Here is a 16,104-nt window from a genome sequence, read left to right as displayed (position 1 = left end):
AGTGATGTTTTAAAAAAGTCTCTTTTAATTATTCATAGTGGTTTTCTAAAGGTGTTTTGCCTTTTCCATTTTTAAACAAAATTATTGTCATTGGTAATATAGCCTGTTTTAACTTTGCAAATTTTAAATTTTCACCATATGTACCTCCTGGCCTTTTCAATGTAAGGCGAAGATACTGTAAAGAAATGTGACTTTAAAAGAACTGCTCTGGGGTCCCCACATGTGGGTGGGGCTGTTCGCTACTTTTGATTTCATTGGAGATTCCTCTGAGAGAGAACTAGAATCACAGGTTAAAAAAACATAACATTTTCCTTATAACTACCGGACCGGATGAGGCATGTAAGGAATGCAAGGAAAAGGACACGGGACAACCATGCATGTAATAACTATTTTTTAAAAAATTTTTGTTAGGAAAATAAATGAAAATGTGCCAGTATAATCCACGAAAGGCTGCGATTCAACAAATTTTTTTTATTGACTTTAGAAAAAGAAAAAAAAATAAGTATATAATAAAAATGTGCTCTTGGTTCCACACAAGTGCAGCAATTCATTGTTTGCGATTTCAAAGGTGGTTCCTCTGAAGGAGAACTAGACTTACAGGTAACTAACCTTTCTTATTGGCCTGACTATTTGTAACTTTGCTAAATATATACATCTGCCGTCCACTAGGTGGCTCTGTCCCCAGCCTATGGTATGAATGCATGACTACCTATTTTCAGAGGCATTTTGTAGTACTTAAATTTTTACTCTTAAAGTACATGCATTTTTTTTTTGGCCCCAAAATTAAAAAAATTAGACCATTCGGGGAACTATCATGAACAATTAAGTATAAGTAGAACAAACTATGACCTCTGCATATTTACAAATAGGTACCTGGATATTGTGGTCCGGTTCACAAAGGCATGAGTACACAAGAGTATGCCTGTGCCACTACCTCCCCTACTCGTAAATGTTTTGTGAATTGGGCCATTGAGTTTTGGATTAGATGTACAAGGGTAACTGCAACAGAACATTTATTGATTGTGCTGTATCCCATCCCTCTAGCCTTGGTTACACTCAATTAGATGTCTTTGTTAAAGCAGATGTTAGTGGTAGAGTTTATCCAAAGTTTACATTTTAATGCTTGTAATTAGCTAGTTGATTAGTTCCCCTGTTTTTCCTCAGGGGTATGCAATATATCAGACTCTTCATTGTTATCTGGTGAATAACATTTTTAGTAATCGTTTCCTTCCCCGCACATCTCTTTCCCAGGAAGGCAAATTTTGATATGGAGGTGCTAAAGACTTATCGTGATGCCCTGGAAAAGTCCATCCGGATTTCTGCCAAACACAACCTGCCCCCGCTGCCGGGTCGAACTGTCATTTTTTGCTCTGTCGACAGAGATATGTTCCAGCCATGTTCGAAAGCGAAAGGTCTCTGCTGCCCCAGTGAAGAGAAAGACGATGAAGAAAATTTAGATTGCATAACCGTATGTTCTTCTTTTGCTCAGTTTGCTCACTCACTGTGTAAATGATGTCTTTTTTCTCGCCTGTACTTTACCTCATGTCTGCAGCGAATAGAGCATAGCTAGTTCTTAACAGCTAGAAAAGCCCTTCAGCTACCCACATCGCTGCCTGTCATTCTGACTCTTTCTGGTACAGGCCTGTGGTGCTTGCCACATATTACCTGTTTGACAACAGAAGACAGTAAAGCACACTTCTACCTTTCTAGGGTTTGGCAAGGCAACCATACTGTCCTCCAAGGGGGTGGTTCCTGCCTGTTGGTGACACTTATCAGTAATTCTATATCTTAAATGTAGTTCATAGGGCTTATGTCAAGAAATCTTCTTCTGGCCAAACTCAACAACATGATTGTCAGCACTATGAATTCACATGCTTTCAAAGCAGAGAAAGGCTTGCTATGACAATACTCACTTTAGGCTAAATATAACACACTTACTATAGTCAAAGAGTTTTCGTGAATTTGCTTACTCTTCTAGGCCACTCACAGTATCATTATGTATCACATCATGCTGCAGTTTTGCCTTCTCTGAACACTGGTAACCAGAGATAGCCATACAGAATACGCAATTCATGCCGGAGTTGTGCTCTTGATTCGGGTGCCAAGGTGAGCTTGCAGTCGAATCAGAATTTTAACTCCAGTTGTAATGTAGCAGGAGGGGTTCTGTGTGTTTCATCTCCATTTATCCTTACTTAATTACAATGTAAGAGGAAACACTGAACTGGATACTCAGAGGAGTCTGTGATGTTACAGCAGTTGTGAAAATGGGGCAGACACGACGAGCAAGGCATTCCCTCCAGTACCAGTGTATATGAGCTACATATTATAGCTCTTTTTAAATTAAAGCTGGAATCGCATAGTGCTTGTATCATCCCTAACAAGTCTATTTGCAAATGTTCAACAGCAGCTTCCTTGTACTTTTGACTATAGACAACCCCCAACCTCCTTCATTGTTTGCTGCTTGTATTGAGTGGCCTTTTTTACCTTGAAGTTTCATTTGGCAAATCATTTGAAATGTGCAAGCATCCTTTGTTACTATGGTGCTTGTCCTTTGTGTGTAATCCTTGGGAGAACTTGCATCTATGTTTTTACCTCACAGATCCTGGAGGTGGCTCTCCTATTGAGTTTGATGGTTAAAGAGACAGCGGAAGATGTGCAGCTTGTTTTCTACACCAGCAGCTCAGTGATCGAAGCTTCAGCGTCTTCAGACTCTATCTTGGAGAATGTGGGATCCATTATAAAACAGATCAAGGTACCAGACTAACTTTAACAAATATTTATTGTATTTGGAAAATAGTTTCTGTAGAGTGTGTATAGAACACTCGGGATGCTTTCTATACTAACTGGTTAACTGAAAATTTGTGGATGCTTATAGTGACTACTTTAGGGATGTTTATACTATAAGACACTATAAGAATCCTATAAGAACCCATGCTAAATGAATTAATATCATAAACCAGTTTTACATGTCCCATACAGGATTCCTTTTTCAGTCGCCTAATACCATGCAAAAATGTTTGTTTTGCGTCAAAATTCTAATTATATGTTCCAAAATGCTTGGAACTGCAAGTGGAAGATGAGATGCGTTGGCTGCAGGTGAAGGTTTGGAAGCAGCAGGGGGAATGGCAGGGCACCTGCTCTACTCTGGCAACAGTGTCTGCAGAGCCACCAATGTGTTCAGGTATCCTTACAATACGTTAGTGGCCAGTGCTCTAGCAGGATACCTTTCTTTGTCCAAATGGCAGATGCAATAGCTGGACAGCACTGTTTTCTCTTTGGAGAGTTTATTGAATGTCAACTTTTTTGGGGGACACTCAAGTTGTCCACCCGAGTTTACCATTTGTTGAGGACTGGTAATGGGAGTGAAAGAGAAGGAACAAAACATGTCAGAAGGTATCAGCATTAATACCAAGTGGGCAGCTGGCACGTTAAGTTGTCAGATGAGTGTACAGGGATTGGTGCTGTGTTCTAAGAATTTTCAAACAAAGATCTCCCCTCCTCCTGTGAGCCTCCAGCTCAAGCCAGATCATCACTCACCCAAAACAGTGGACCTGAAACCCAGCCTTCAGAAATTACTCATGCAAAAAGGACTAAAGCTTTAATCTTCCACTTAAGAGTAGAAACACAGCATGCTGGCCATCACTCAAGACAGCATATTTGTTTTTATTTTATGAAGTTTTATATAGCGCAAACTTCACCCAATAGGATATCAGAGCGCTTTACATTTAGGATCGTTATGAGTTACAACAGTTACAAGAGCATAGGAAGTACAATTCACTAAAATAATGTTGCATGGATTCGTAGGAGGGAGGGAAGGAAGGAGTCAGTAGCAGGCAGACAAGGAGGAACTGTTCCCAGTGTCCGGCTGGGTAGGTGACGGTCAAGGGGAAACCAGGGCCCATCTCCTCAATAGCTGTCTAGCAGCTCCACCGGAAATCAGCCATGTTGCTCAGGTCTCAACAATCAGGGGAACCAGTTTTGAATTTATTTGATTTGATAAGATTATATAGTGCTGGCTAGACCCAGAGGTAACAGAATGTTTAACCAGAGGATGGTTGCATTCCAAGGTACAGCTAAAAAGAGTTTATATAGCGCTGGCTAGACCCAGAGGTATCAGAGCGCTTTACCAGAGGAACTTTGCGTTACAAGCTACATCAGTTACCATAGCGTAGTAAAGTACAGTAAAAAAAACAACAAAAACCAAAGAGGTTGAATGAATTTGTAGGAAAGGGGGGGGGGGGGGGGGGGGGAGCCGTGGCAGGGAGACCAGGAAGAACTGTGCCCAATGTCCGGCTGGGTAGGTGACGGTCGAGGGGGAATCCAGGGCCAATCTCCTCATTACAACGGTTGCAGGGAGAACATATAGAGATCTTTGAGGAAGAGGTCAGAGGAAATGTAGAGGGGTAAGGGGTAGGGTAACAGGGTAGGGGGGAGATCCGACAGAAAGAAGGGAAAAATTTGGCAAAAGTATATCCCTCTTACTCTTCAATTAACAATAATTTAGCTACAACAAAATGATGATCGGTCTTGAAGAGCTGTTTGTTGAAAGGTAGGTGGGTGTTAGGGTTAAGAGATTTATATAGTGCTGGCTAGACCCGAAGGTATCGGAGCGCTGTGCATGAGGATCCAAAAAGTTACAAAATTCACATCAGTTTAGAAGTTACATCAGTTACTGGTAAAAGATTTAAAGTAAATAGATGAATCACATATTCAGTGTCGTAATGGGTGATCCGAGTGGGGTAGGAAGGTGGGGGAGCATCCCTAGCCTCGCTGGTGTAAGCTCGGAGAGCCAATCCATGTTGTCCGGTGTGGATGGAGGGGCTTCTCTCTTTGCTGCAGTCCTGTGGAGCGAGAAGGGGGTGGGTGGAGGCCAATTTGGTGGTGGTCGATTGCAGGTAGGTCCGCCATATTAAGGTCAGGCATCTGAGGCAGGGCGGAGGTTGGTGAGGTGAAAGGGCTTGATAGCATTAGACAAGAAAGAAAGCAAGAAAAAGGCCTCTTTGTTAGTAAAATAACTGCCTGAAGATCAAGATCGCCTGTCCTGCATAAAGGCAGTGATAATTATCATGGTGGAATCTGCCATTTTATATACAGCGTCAGGGTCATGCGAGCCAGGCAGGATGGAAGTCTGCAGCGAGGTGAAAGAATGCCCAGAGAATGAGGGAACCGAGGAATCAAATATGATGCTTTTTCCGGCGGGTGAGTCGGGACAGCCGTTTGGGGCAGATAGTGGGAGCTTTAAAATTTAGACTCGCGAACGGGGTCATACTGAAGTGGAGAGAGATCCCGTCTCAAGATGGCAGTCCGCAAGGTCCTCTCGGAGCGGTCACCACAGAGCCATGCCCTCCCCCGATCTCACCGTCAGTTGGACTGTGGCCACGCCGAGCTCCGCTACGCTTCTCAGGACTGCAGCAGGAGCAGAGGTCCTCAAGTCATCAAGTGGCATGTAGCGGCTATTCTCCCAGTTTATCTGTCGCTCTATCCACTGACCTTAAGATTGAGCGATCCGGAGATAGCTAGGGGTATTTTAATGTTGAACTTAGAGGCGATGACGTCCGTACCGAGGATGTGGAGAGGCCAAGTCGCCGCAACTCCTGCACGGCTCGCTCTCGCAGGTTGGCTGATGGGCTCCGATGAGGCTGAGCGTGGTGGGCTTGTCGATGGTTGTCTGGACCCCCGCAGGTAAAGGCCGAGCTAGTCACCGTGAAGGCCTTCCGTTATGCTGGGAGCAGAGCCCTAGTGTTACTGGTGCCTGTCCCGTCCCGTCCCGCGGAGGCCAGCAAGCACAGGCTGAAGGTGCAGTCTCACAGCTCTCCAGGCGACATCTTGGCAAGGTGACCGGCGGGGACGTCGGGGCTCAAATCTCCGGGATGCAAGACAAGAGCTAAGCGATTTCAGGCTTCAGGTGATCAGCCTGCATTTCTGTTTTGAAAACGCTGTTCTGGATATTGCTCACAAAGCCACCGAATCCAATAAATTACTATGAAGTTTGGGGACCTTATGACTCTTATGCATGCACCCTGCATGCCAGAGATGAGCAATATGAAGGGTTGTCACAAAGGGACACACATGCAGGGTTTCAAGCTACAATGTATTAAGCTTTGGATGCAGACATCACATTTTTGCTGACTGCAGCACCCCTCCGAAGGTGAACCTTACATACTGGATATCATTTTACATCCTATGATTACATAATATGTACACTGTAAAACAAGGAAATGGAATGGCCTGACACCATTCCAGCCAAATTGTAGCAACCCACAAAAGCACTGAAAGATTTAGTTCAGACCTAAAGGAGACTAGTAAGTTATGCTCCACATATTCCCCATATCAGTGTCTGTGGCCACAGTCGTGATTGAGCATCTCCCTTTCTCTTCCTTGCTAAGCCTTACACTGACTTTCTCAGTTCTACTTCAAGACTTCAGTTCCATGATACCTAAACCTGATCTTTATAGTGTGGTGCTTGTGAATTTGGGCCCTTCCGAAGCAAGTGTTTTTGAACACTTTCCTGACCAACCTTCCTTCAAATCACATTTTATGCTGAGATTCCTATTGGGATTTATGTAAATGTTACCACTAAAGCCATTCATAATGCCTCAGTGGGACCTTAACTTGGTGCTTAAGTTTCAAATATGTGTGCCTTTTGATTCCATGCATAGCTGCTCTCCATGGCTCTTCACCATCAAGATTGTTTTACGTCAATGATTGCATCACACCATGTCGGGGAGATGCAAGTGCTACCCATGAACCTCCATAGGTCATTTTCATTCTAGACACAATTTTGCTGAGAACCTGGGCTTTCTTTCTGCCAAAGGTTTTATCAGTCTTACACTTAGGTCAGTCCATCTACCTTCTTGCTTTTTCTCTTTGGCCACACCCCTTGTAAGAGGAGAAAAGGTTTCTCCTTCTTGATTCAAAAAAAGTGCTCAGTTTTTATATTGCGCCTATGAAAAAAAACGAAGTTGATGGCCAGCTTTTCGTTGGTATTGTCAGTTCTAACAAGATGACAGCTGTACAAAAATTGACTCATTCTATTTGGCTCATCCGGTGCTTAGTGACATAACTGAAGGTAAGTAACTTGTTCGTGAATAGTATGTTTTACTACCTCATGTGGAGTCTTACTGTAAAGTAAATACCTTTTTTTTGTATGGTCACCGGCATGTTTTTTGATTGATACTGCTGGTTTTTCGACTCGAGAGGGGTATCTCTTCTTCGTATCAACACTGTCTAGTGCACAAAGAAAAGAACTTTTTTTGGGGGGGAATTTATTTTTATTTTCAATTTGCATACAGCATCAGTAAACTTGCACAATGATGCAGTCCAACACATATGTAGTCTTTTACATTTTCCAATATGTCACATTGCATAACACAAACAGTGAATAGCAGGTCTCCAAGTGTCGTAGGCACGTGAGGCAAGGTACCTAGAAAAGCAACGTTGTACAAATTAGTCGAATCTTATACAATACAAGAATGCAGGCGAGTCCCAGCCAAGAATCCGTTCACTGCTCCTCGTTAGGGAGCAGTTGTACCCCATCCCAGCCAACTTATATGCTGTGCCCAATTCCCTGGTTTCCACAGATTACAATATAATATCAGCCTCCCAGTCAAATTATAACAATTATCCATGAGCTATGTAAGCGGATGATCCAGAAGTTAATTAGTGAGAGGCGCCCATATATCTCTGGGTCGGGAGGGGATCGGAAGTAACTCAGCATATGCATTCAACTTCTCTTGCCACAAGATCAAGTCACCCAACCACTCCTTAAATCTTGGCGCCCGCCCCCTGCCGCATCTGCACGCCACTCTACGCCTAGCCAGTGCGACACTAAAGGCCACAAATCTGCGGTGGGCAGTCGGGATCTCTTCAACATACCCTAGCAACGCAACCATAGGGGACGCCTGGATGTTCAGCAAGGTCATCAGCGCCTCAAACACCTGCCGTCAGTACTCCCACACCGCTTCACAGGACCATGCCAGGTGCAGAAAGTCTGCCCCATCAACTCTGCATCTATCGCACCGTGCATTATCACGCAGCCTATAACGGAATAACCGGGCGGGGGTGTAGTACAGGCGGTGTAAGAATTTGTAGTGTGCAATACGGAGTCTGGCATTCGAGGAGACAAGCTCCGTCTGTTTACAGCAGTAGCCCCACTGCTGGTCCGTGAGTTCCCATCCCAACTCCACACTCCATTTTGCACGGGCAGGGCATGCCCTGTATTCAGTCCCTGTGTACAAGCTTCGATATAGGGTCGATACCAGATGCGAGGCATCGGGAGCACGCTACATATGATGTAATGGGGAGAACGTAGGGGGTTCCAGTGGGTAGGACGGCATATGTTCCTCCAATCCCTGCCTCAGTCGTACGTATAAAAATATATCCATAGAGGATGCTGATGGGCCTTGAAAGAGCTACGCCAAGTCTTTAAATTGACCATTTAGATAGAGGTCACCCCAGGTATGGATGCGAAATTTGGATTTGGTTGCGGAGAAAACCCCTTCTGCGACTACAGGCATCTTTGGGTGGTATGTGAGGGGGAGCAGCGGTGAATAGAGCACCAGAACTTTAAGTGTACGAAGTAGGCACTGCCAGGCTCTTACGGTGCAATCCACAGAGGAAGGGCCCTCTCGACTGCTCTCCAGCACTGAAAGGATGACCCCGTCCAGTGGGATAGGGTGGGCCAACCAATGCTCGATGGCGACCTGAGGTGTGTATCTGGGGTGGTGAAACCAATAATGGGCGAAATGCGCCTGGGCGCAAAGATAGTACAGTTCAAAGTTTGGCACTTCAAAGCCACCTTGGGAATAAGGCCTAACCAGTATCTCCCATTGTAAGCGGGGCTGCTTACCGCCCCAGACTAATCGAATGAGCTCAGACCTAAGCATGTTAAAAAAGGGGCGTCCTGGATACTGCAGGATATTTAAAAAAAGATATAAATTTAGGGAGGATGACGATCTTAATGAGCGAGGTGCGTCCTGGCATGGTAAGCGGGAGAGCAATCCACCTGGTGATACAATTTATGACATGTTCCAATGCCTTGTCCTAATTACTACGCAGCATACGCAGCAATTCATCACTATCATTGGTGATGTGTATCCCCAGATATTTCACCCGCCATCGCACCACTCTATGGGGTAGTCAATGGGAAAAGGTTGCGCCGCGGGAGTGATCGGGAATACCTGCGACTTGGACCAGTTAATCTCTATGCCCGACAACCCTCCAAATCGTATAACCTCCCACAAGATCGGGTTGAGATTATGCACCGGGTCCTTAACATACAAGGTGACATCATCCGCATATAAAGAAACTAGTATCGGTCGCAGGAAGCATCTGAGGCCTTTGTCCCAATGATGTTGAGGAATTCTCGCTGCAAGGGGTTCAATAGCTAAAGCGAAGGGTAGTGGAGAAAGAGGGCATCCCTTCCTGGTGCCTCTCTAGAGTGTAATGGGTGTGGAGATGTGCCCATTAATTTGTACCCGAGCCGTAGGTGAAGTGTATAAAATCTGGATCCAGGTCACGAATTTGACCGGAAATCGCATGCACCACAGTACCGCAAACAAATAATCCCACTCCACAGAATCAAAAGCTTTCGTGGCACCCAAGAAGACTGCCACGAGCGCCTGCTTCGGGTCGACTCTTTGCATCACTGAGAACAATGTTCGCAAGTTATGAGAAGTCGCCCTCCCGGGTATAAAGCCTGCCTGATCTGGCAGCACCAGCTTCTCCATTAACAAGCGAAGCCTATTAGCCAGAAGCTTGGCAAGGATCTTCACGTCCATATTAATTAAGGACAAGGGTCTGTACGAATCACATTGATCCGTGTGTTTATCTGGCTTAGGCAATGAGATAAGGGCTTCCCTCATCGAGGGCGGTAACACCTTGGACTCCAAAGCCTCCTCATAAACCTCGCACAGAACCGGCATCAGCTGAGCTAGGTATGTCTTATAGAACTCCACCGGCAATCCGTCCGATCCCGGTGCCTTTCATTTGAATCACCGCTTCCCTAAATTCATCCATCTGGAAGGGTTCGGCTAAAAATTTCCGTTGGGTATCTCCCAGCCAACCCAGGGTAATATCCTGGAAAAAGGGAGAGAAATCTTAGGGCTCCGTGCGCCGAGAAGTATACAGTTTCTTATAGAAATCTGCAAACACATCCAGAACGGCCTGGCTATCTTTATGGTGTGCACCCGACGGGTCTAAAATGTCTAGCACATAGTTGGAAAATTTCAGCTTCTGTATGTCCTGGGCTAGTGCCTTGCCGGGCTCCCTATAACGGCGTGCACTGTAATATTTCCCCCGAAAACAGGACTCCCGTTCTGCAGCGTCTGTGTATTCCGTGAGTTTGTTCTGAGTTCCGCCCTGCAGTCACCCGATGAATCTCGCCACATGTCGGTTTCTAATTGCTTCAGCTCACCCTCCAGCTTATGCAAGGTGCGCCTAATGTCCCTGAGCACCCCAAAACTTTTCGCCATGCAAAAGTCTCGCATCGTTACTTTGAAAGCTTCCCACAACGTGCCTATACTATTCACTGAGCCTTTATTGCGAGCAAAAAAATCAGAAATCTCCTCCCCCAGCTCGGTCTGGAAAACTAAATCCATCAGTGCCTCTGGTATCAGTCTCCAGCTGAATGGGGGGGCAACGGTGCAGGGGAGCGTCAGTTACAGTAGTAAGAGTGCATGGTCAGAGTGTGTTCTGGCCAAATGTGTTAGAGTGTATCCAAGGGACCACTCCTCTGCCAACCAGCCAATAGTCTAAGCGCGACCACGCGGCACGAGCGGTGGTATAGTATGTGCCTTCAGCTTCCCCTGGGTGAAAATGCCTCCATGCCTCTATCCGGCCATGAGCGCTGAGGATTTGTGATAGTCTCCCGAGTCCGAGTATAGTGATGCGACTGAGGATGGGACCTATCTAGAGCGGGACTCAATGACGTGTTCAAATCCCCTCCCCAAATAAGATGTGTGGACCCAGGTTGGAGGATCTGCCCCCAAAGGGACGTGTAGTAGCCGGGATCATCTATGTTGGGGCCGTAGCAGCAAACCAGTGTGAGAGATTGCACGCCCAACTGGGCCCACAGCAAGCAGTGTCTGCCCAGGGTATCACTCACCGAACCACCCAAAACAAAGGGAGTGCCTCGCTTTATAAGGATCACCATGCTTCTTGAGTAGGATGAGTATGAGGAGAATTTTCTGATGGACGCCCACCTATTCCGAAAACAAAGCCTCCCATGTGGAGCAGTGTGCGTTTCCTGCAATGCTGCAATGTGTATTTGGTGTCTGTCTAGGTAGGCTAACAGTTGCCGACACTTGCGTGGGTTTCCCAACCCCCTGACATTCCACGTTAGCAGATTTATCCGCTGGGGATTATTGTCCGACGCCATGACAAGGATACGGATAGGAGGTACCATGCATCATGTTAGGAGACCTGTCTCTTCGTATAGCCATATGGGATGTGGTATGCAAACAGTGATGTGCTGCGTTGGAACATTTAGCAGAACTTAACAAACCCATGTCCACCCCCACCCACCACGACACCCCAATCGTGCCGGGAACTACCCACCCACCCCAGCCCCATATAAATGATACAATGACATAAAATACGAATACATTCCTGCGCTGTGGGGCAAACAAAACAATTGAGCTCTCAGGGGGGACTCCCATATAGGAGGTCGCCAGGGCCGTACAAGAGCAACCCCGTTTCTCACCCCGTCAAAGGCCAAGCCACTAGGGTCACCAGGGGCAGTGAGTCGGCCAGCAGAGGCGAGGGGAGAGGGGTTACATGGCTCGTCATATATCTCAGCCATCTGCTAGTGTGGAGTATAAAGATTTCCAAAATGCACAACAACCAAAAGCAAATCAGGCTATCTATGAAGTCACTTATCTGGAGTCTTCCAGAGCAAGCGCGTTTGCAGTCTCTGATCATTTCCACCAACCTCACAACCTGTTAGGCCATAGCCACCATAGTTCTGGTGCGTCTAGCTTACGGCCAGGCTTCGCTGTCCTAGCATCGTGAACCATTCATCCATTTAATTCTCGCACAGTGAATGCGGTGAGTCAGGCCGTTTGAGGGGAGGGTGATCTCGAGACTGACAATCTCCCAGGGGAGGGACGATGAAGTGTTTTTAGAAACTCTTCCACCTGGTGCGGGTTCGGCACAAAGAAAAGAACTTACGTCAGTGCGCCTTGTTTGCTCCTATATAGGACCCGCGATGCCATGTCCGGCACACATAATGCCGACTACTCACGCAAAGCCGACCAATTCCACCTGACAGCGCGCAAGAGTGTTGCTCTAGAAAAATCTCCGGATCCACACTGATGCTGAATCTAACTACAATGTTCGAGGCATGTGGGCTGCTGAATTCATATCTGTGCATAGATCGCCGCCTAGTGTTGGGTCCGGATGTTTGCACGTTGTTGTCCTGGAAGAGTCTTCGAAGTATCCTGAGATAGGTGACTCCTCCCCTGGACCACAGTGCGCATGGGCATCCTCTCCATCCTCAGATTGTTTTTTTCCGCCATTGGGTTCGGATGTGCTTATCTTGACTCAAGTTAGGAAAATTTACTTTTCAGGCCAAAAGGCCTTTAGTTTTCGACGGTACTGTTCCCGATCGGTATCGACAGTTTACAGGCTAGTTTCGTGATTTTAACAACTTTTCGGATCCATTAAATCCGACCATCGACCGAACTTCGACGATGGAATCGAGGACCCCATTCAAGCGGTGTCCTGTTTGCCACGCCAAATACCCCAATATCGACGTCCACCCGGTGTGTAACAAATGCCTCTCACCGGATCATGACGAATCGAAATGCATGGCCTGTGCCCGATTCAGATCCAAGAAGACTCTCCGGAATCGACGAGCCGCGCGACTGGAAGCGCAGCAAGCGGCACCGGCCCCGACCAACATCTTCAGCACCGAGGACGAAGATGTCGAAAGCGTGGAAAATATACCCTCCAGCCCCACTTCCGAACACGGTTCCCGATCGGAAGATGTAGATGAAGAGCTTTTTCACAGGGAAGAAGCCGACGATGAGGTAGGAGACTACGATGAGGCCTTGGGGGCCGAAGAAGGTAGCTCTGGTGAGGAGCAAGGCATACCCGTCCAAATGGAGGATATCCCAGTGTGTCAGTCGACGGCTCCGGTCGAGGGATCGCCTTCGGGCCTTACCAAAGACCAATCCCGCAGTTCTTCGGCCCCGCCCTCTGGCCCGGCCACGGACATACAGCGAGAGCCATTATTACCTAAAAAGACTGGTTTCCCTACCACGAAACCGAAACCAATCATCGCACCGGTTCAACAGAAACCGAAAGTGAAACTGACACTGGTCGGCTCGAGGACCACCACACCTTCGACGCCAGCCAAACCCGTCGGCTCCGACCGCACCAAAAGGGACTTCGGTGCCGAACTCGCTGCAGCCGATGTCGGCGCCGACCCAAAAAGAAAAGCCGTTGGTACCGCCAAAGCGCCTCGGCCCTCGGCCCCCGGCACCGAAGCAATCGGCACCGGCCACCAAGGTGAAAATGGCCACTGCATCGCTATCCACCTCGAAGGCAGCGACTACGGTACATTCATCGACGCCGTCGACTGCTACTACCTCTCCTCGTTTCGATGACCCGGTGACTTCGAAGAAGTCCACACCTGCCTCTAGGGAACCACTCGGCGCAAAAGAACCGTCGGCGTTCCAGGTGCGACAAATGGCAGCGTCCTTGCAACGCATCAGGGAAAAGGCAGCCCTCCAGACCTCGTCGGGCTCCGAACCGAAAAAGGCACAGAAGGCACCATCGGCACCGGCCAACATCACCTTTGGTTTGCCGCCATCCACGGCGCCGAAAATGTTCGAAATCAGAACACGTGTTACCCAGACAAGGTCCCCATCTACCGAACACTCGACTACTGGGACATCACCGTCCCACTTCATCGACGCCGACACCGGCAGGCTCATGCTCCGAAAGCGGAAGATCACTTCAGGGCAGGCTTTGGACTCTTATAGGATCCGGCTAAAACAAAAAATGCCGGCTGAATCGGAACCAGTTCTTTATGAACGCATCCACACCTCTTACACAGATCCATCATTCTCTCCAACGCACTCCGACACGGATGCAGTGGAGGACTACATGGGTGACGACACCACCTATCCCGTAGACATGGACCCTGAGGGCCAGCAAGACCCTGATCAAGTCTGGGATGACCCTGTAGACCCAGGTGCCGCTCTGGATACACAGGACGCGCAACTTTATGGCGCAAAAACGTCCCCCACAGAGGACACTGCTGCATTCAACGCCCTCATTGAACGTGCCGCAGCCAATCATGGAGTGCAACTCCACTCAGACACTATCGAGGATGATTTCTTGGTGGACACTTTCGCATCCTCCGAGAGGACTGTAAAGACTCTGCCCATGTTAAAAGGTGTCCTCAAGCCAGCAAAGGACATTTTCAAAGAAACCACCAGGGCACGGGTAATAAACCCCAGGATCGAGAAAAAGTACAAACCCGCACCTGGGGACCCCACGTACATTAGAAGCCAGTTGCCTCTGGACTCCATTGTAGTTGCCAATGCTCGCAAACGAGCACACTCGCAGACAACTGGTGATGCTCCTCCCCCGGACAAAGAGTCCAAGGTTCTAGAGACCTCCGGCAAACGGATTGCAGCCCAGGCAGCAAACATATGGCGCATTGCCAATACACAGGCCCTCCTAGCTCGCTACGACCGCTCACACTATGACACGTTAGAGACCCTACTCCAACACCTGCCAGACGAGTACAAAGAGGCAGCGGAGCTCCTCATCAGGGAGGGACAACTGCTCACAAACGCATCCATAAAGTGTGCACTGGATGCCGCAGACACTGCTGCAAGGGCAATAAACACCAGCGTCATGCTACGACGACACGCCTGGTTACGAATCTCCGGATTCAAACCTGAGGTCCAAAATAACATCCTCAATCAGCCGGTCAACCCCGACTACTTATTTGGACCGGAGGTTGACACCACCTTAGAAAAGATAAAAAAAGACACGGACACTGCGAAGTCAATGGGGGCTCTGCAAACGCAGACATTTCATAGTGGCTCCTTTCGTCGCCCCGGAAATAGAGGTGCAGGTAGAGGACAGGGGACACAGCAAACCTACAATAAAGGGGGCACACAGAGTTCCTACGATAAAAACACCCGAGGTGGATATCGTGGCTCCAGCACCAAAGGCAGAGGACGTGGTTACGGCAATACCAGGTCCTCCCCCAAGAACAAACAGTGACGCCCTCTACCTTCCCCCCGCCCACATAACACCTGTCGGGGGAAGGCTCCAGCGGTTCCTGTCCACGTGGGATTCCATCACCACGGCCAGGTGGGTCAAAGATGTTATCCAACACGGTTACTGTCTCGAATTAACCTCCACTCCACCCACCATACCGCCAAAGCACCGTCCTATGTCCTCAGAGCACTTAGCGTTATTACAGCAGGAAGTGCTAAGTATGCTGCAAAAAGGCGCAATAGAGGTCGTGCCCGTCCACCAGCAGGGAACAGGGGTGTACTCTCTGTACTTCTTAATACCAAAAAAGGACGGGTCACTCAGACCTATCCTAGACCTGAGACCCCTCAACCACTACATTCTCTCAGACCATTTTCACATGCTCACCCTACAGCAGGTTCTCCCGCTCCTCAGACAGGGAGATTTCCTAGCCACGCTAGACCTCAAAGATGCGTATTTCCACATACCCATTCACCCATCACACAGAAAATATCTCCGGTTCACCATTCAGGGGCAGCACTATCAATTCAAAGTCCTTCCCTTCGGAGTGACAACAGCACCCAGAGTTTTCACAAAGTGCCTAGCTACCGTGGCTGCACATCTACGGAGGCAACACATTCACGTCTACCCTTACCTGGACGACTGGCTTGTTCAGGCAAAGTCAGCCCAGCAATGTGCCAGCCACATGTCCCGCACCATTCACCTTCTTCACAGTCTGGGATTCTCACTAAATTACCCAAAATCCCATCTCCAGCCCGCACACGTACAACAGTACCTAGGTGCGACCATAGACACTCTGGCAGCCACAGCTCAGCCAAATTTAGCGAGGATCAACAGCATGCAAATGCTGATTTCCAAGTTCAAACC

The 16,104-nt window shown here is 47.9% G+C and overlaps 1 protein-coding gene across 3 annotated transcripts in view; it reads left to right on the top strand.

Annotated features, from left to right (window-relative positions):
• Window positions 1-16,104, top strand: part of TEP1 (telomerase associated protein 1) — a 1,383,286-nt gene that overhangs the window by 396,118 nt on the left and 971,064 nt on the right. For all 3 annotated transcript variants that reach the window (XR_014966740.1, XM_085618536.1, XM_085618535.1), the window contains exons 13-14: window positions 1,252-1,468; window positions 2,600-2,752. Coding sequence is in view for 2 of the 3 variants with exons in the window: in XM_085618536.1 (XP_085474662.1) it covers window positions 1,252-1,468; window positions 2,600-2,752 (370 nt within the window). In the remaining variant the exon portion in view is untranslated. The remainder of the gene's footprint in view (window positions 1-1,251; window positions 1,469-2,599; window positions 2,753-16,104) is intronic.

The sequence above is a fragment of the Triturus cristatus genome, chromosome 7 (assembly GCF_964204655.1).
Source record: "Triturus cristatus chromosome 7, aTriCri1.1, whole genome shotgun sequence".
NCBI lineage: Eukaryota > Metazoa > Chordata > Amphibia > Caudata > Salamandridae > Triturus > Triturus cristatus.
Note: the sequence above shows the minus strand (reverse complement) of the source record. Positions and strands in the feature narration are given on the sequence as shown.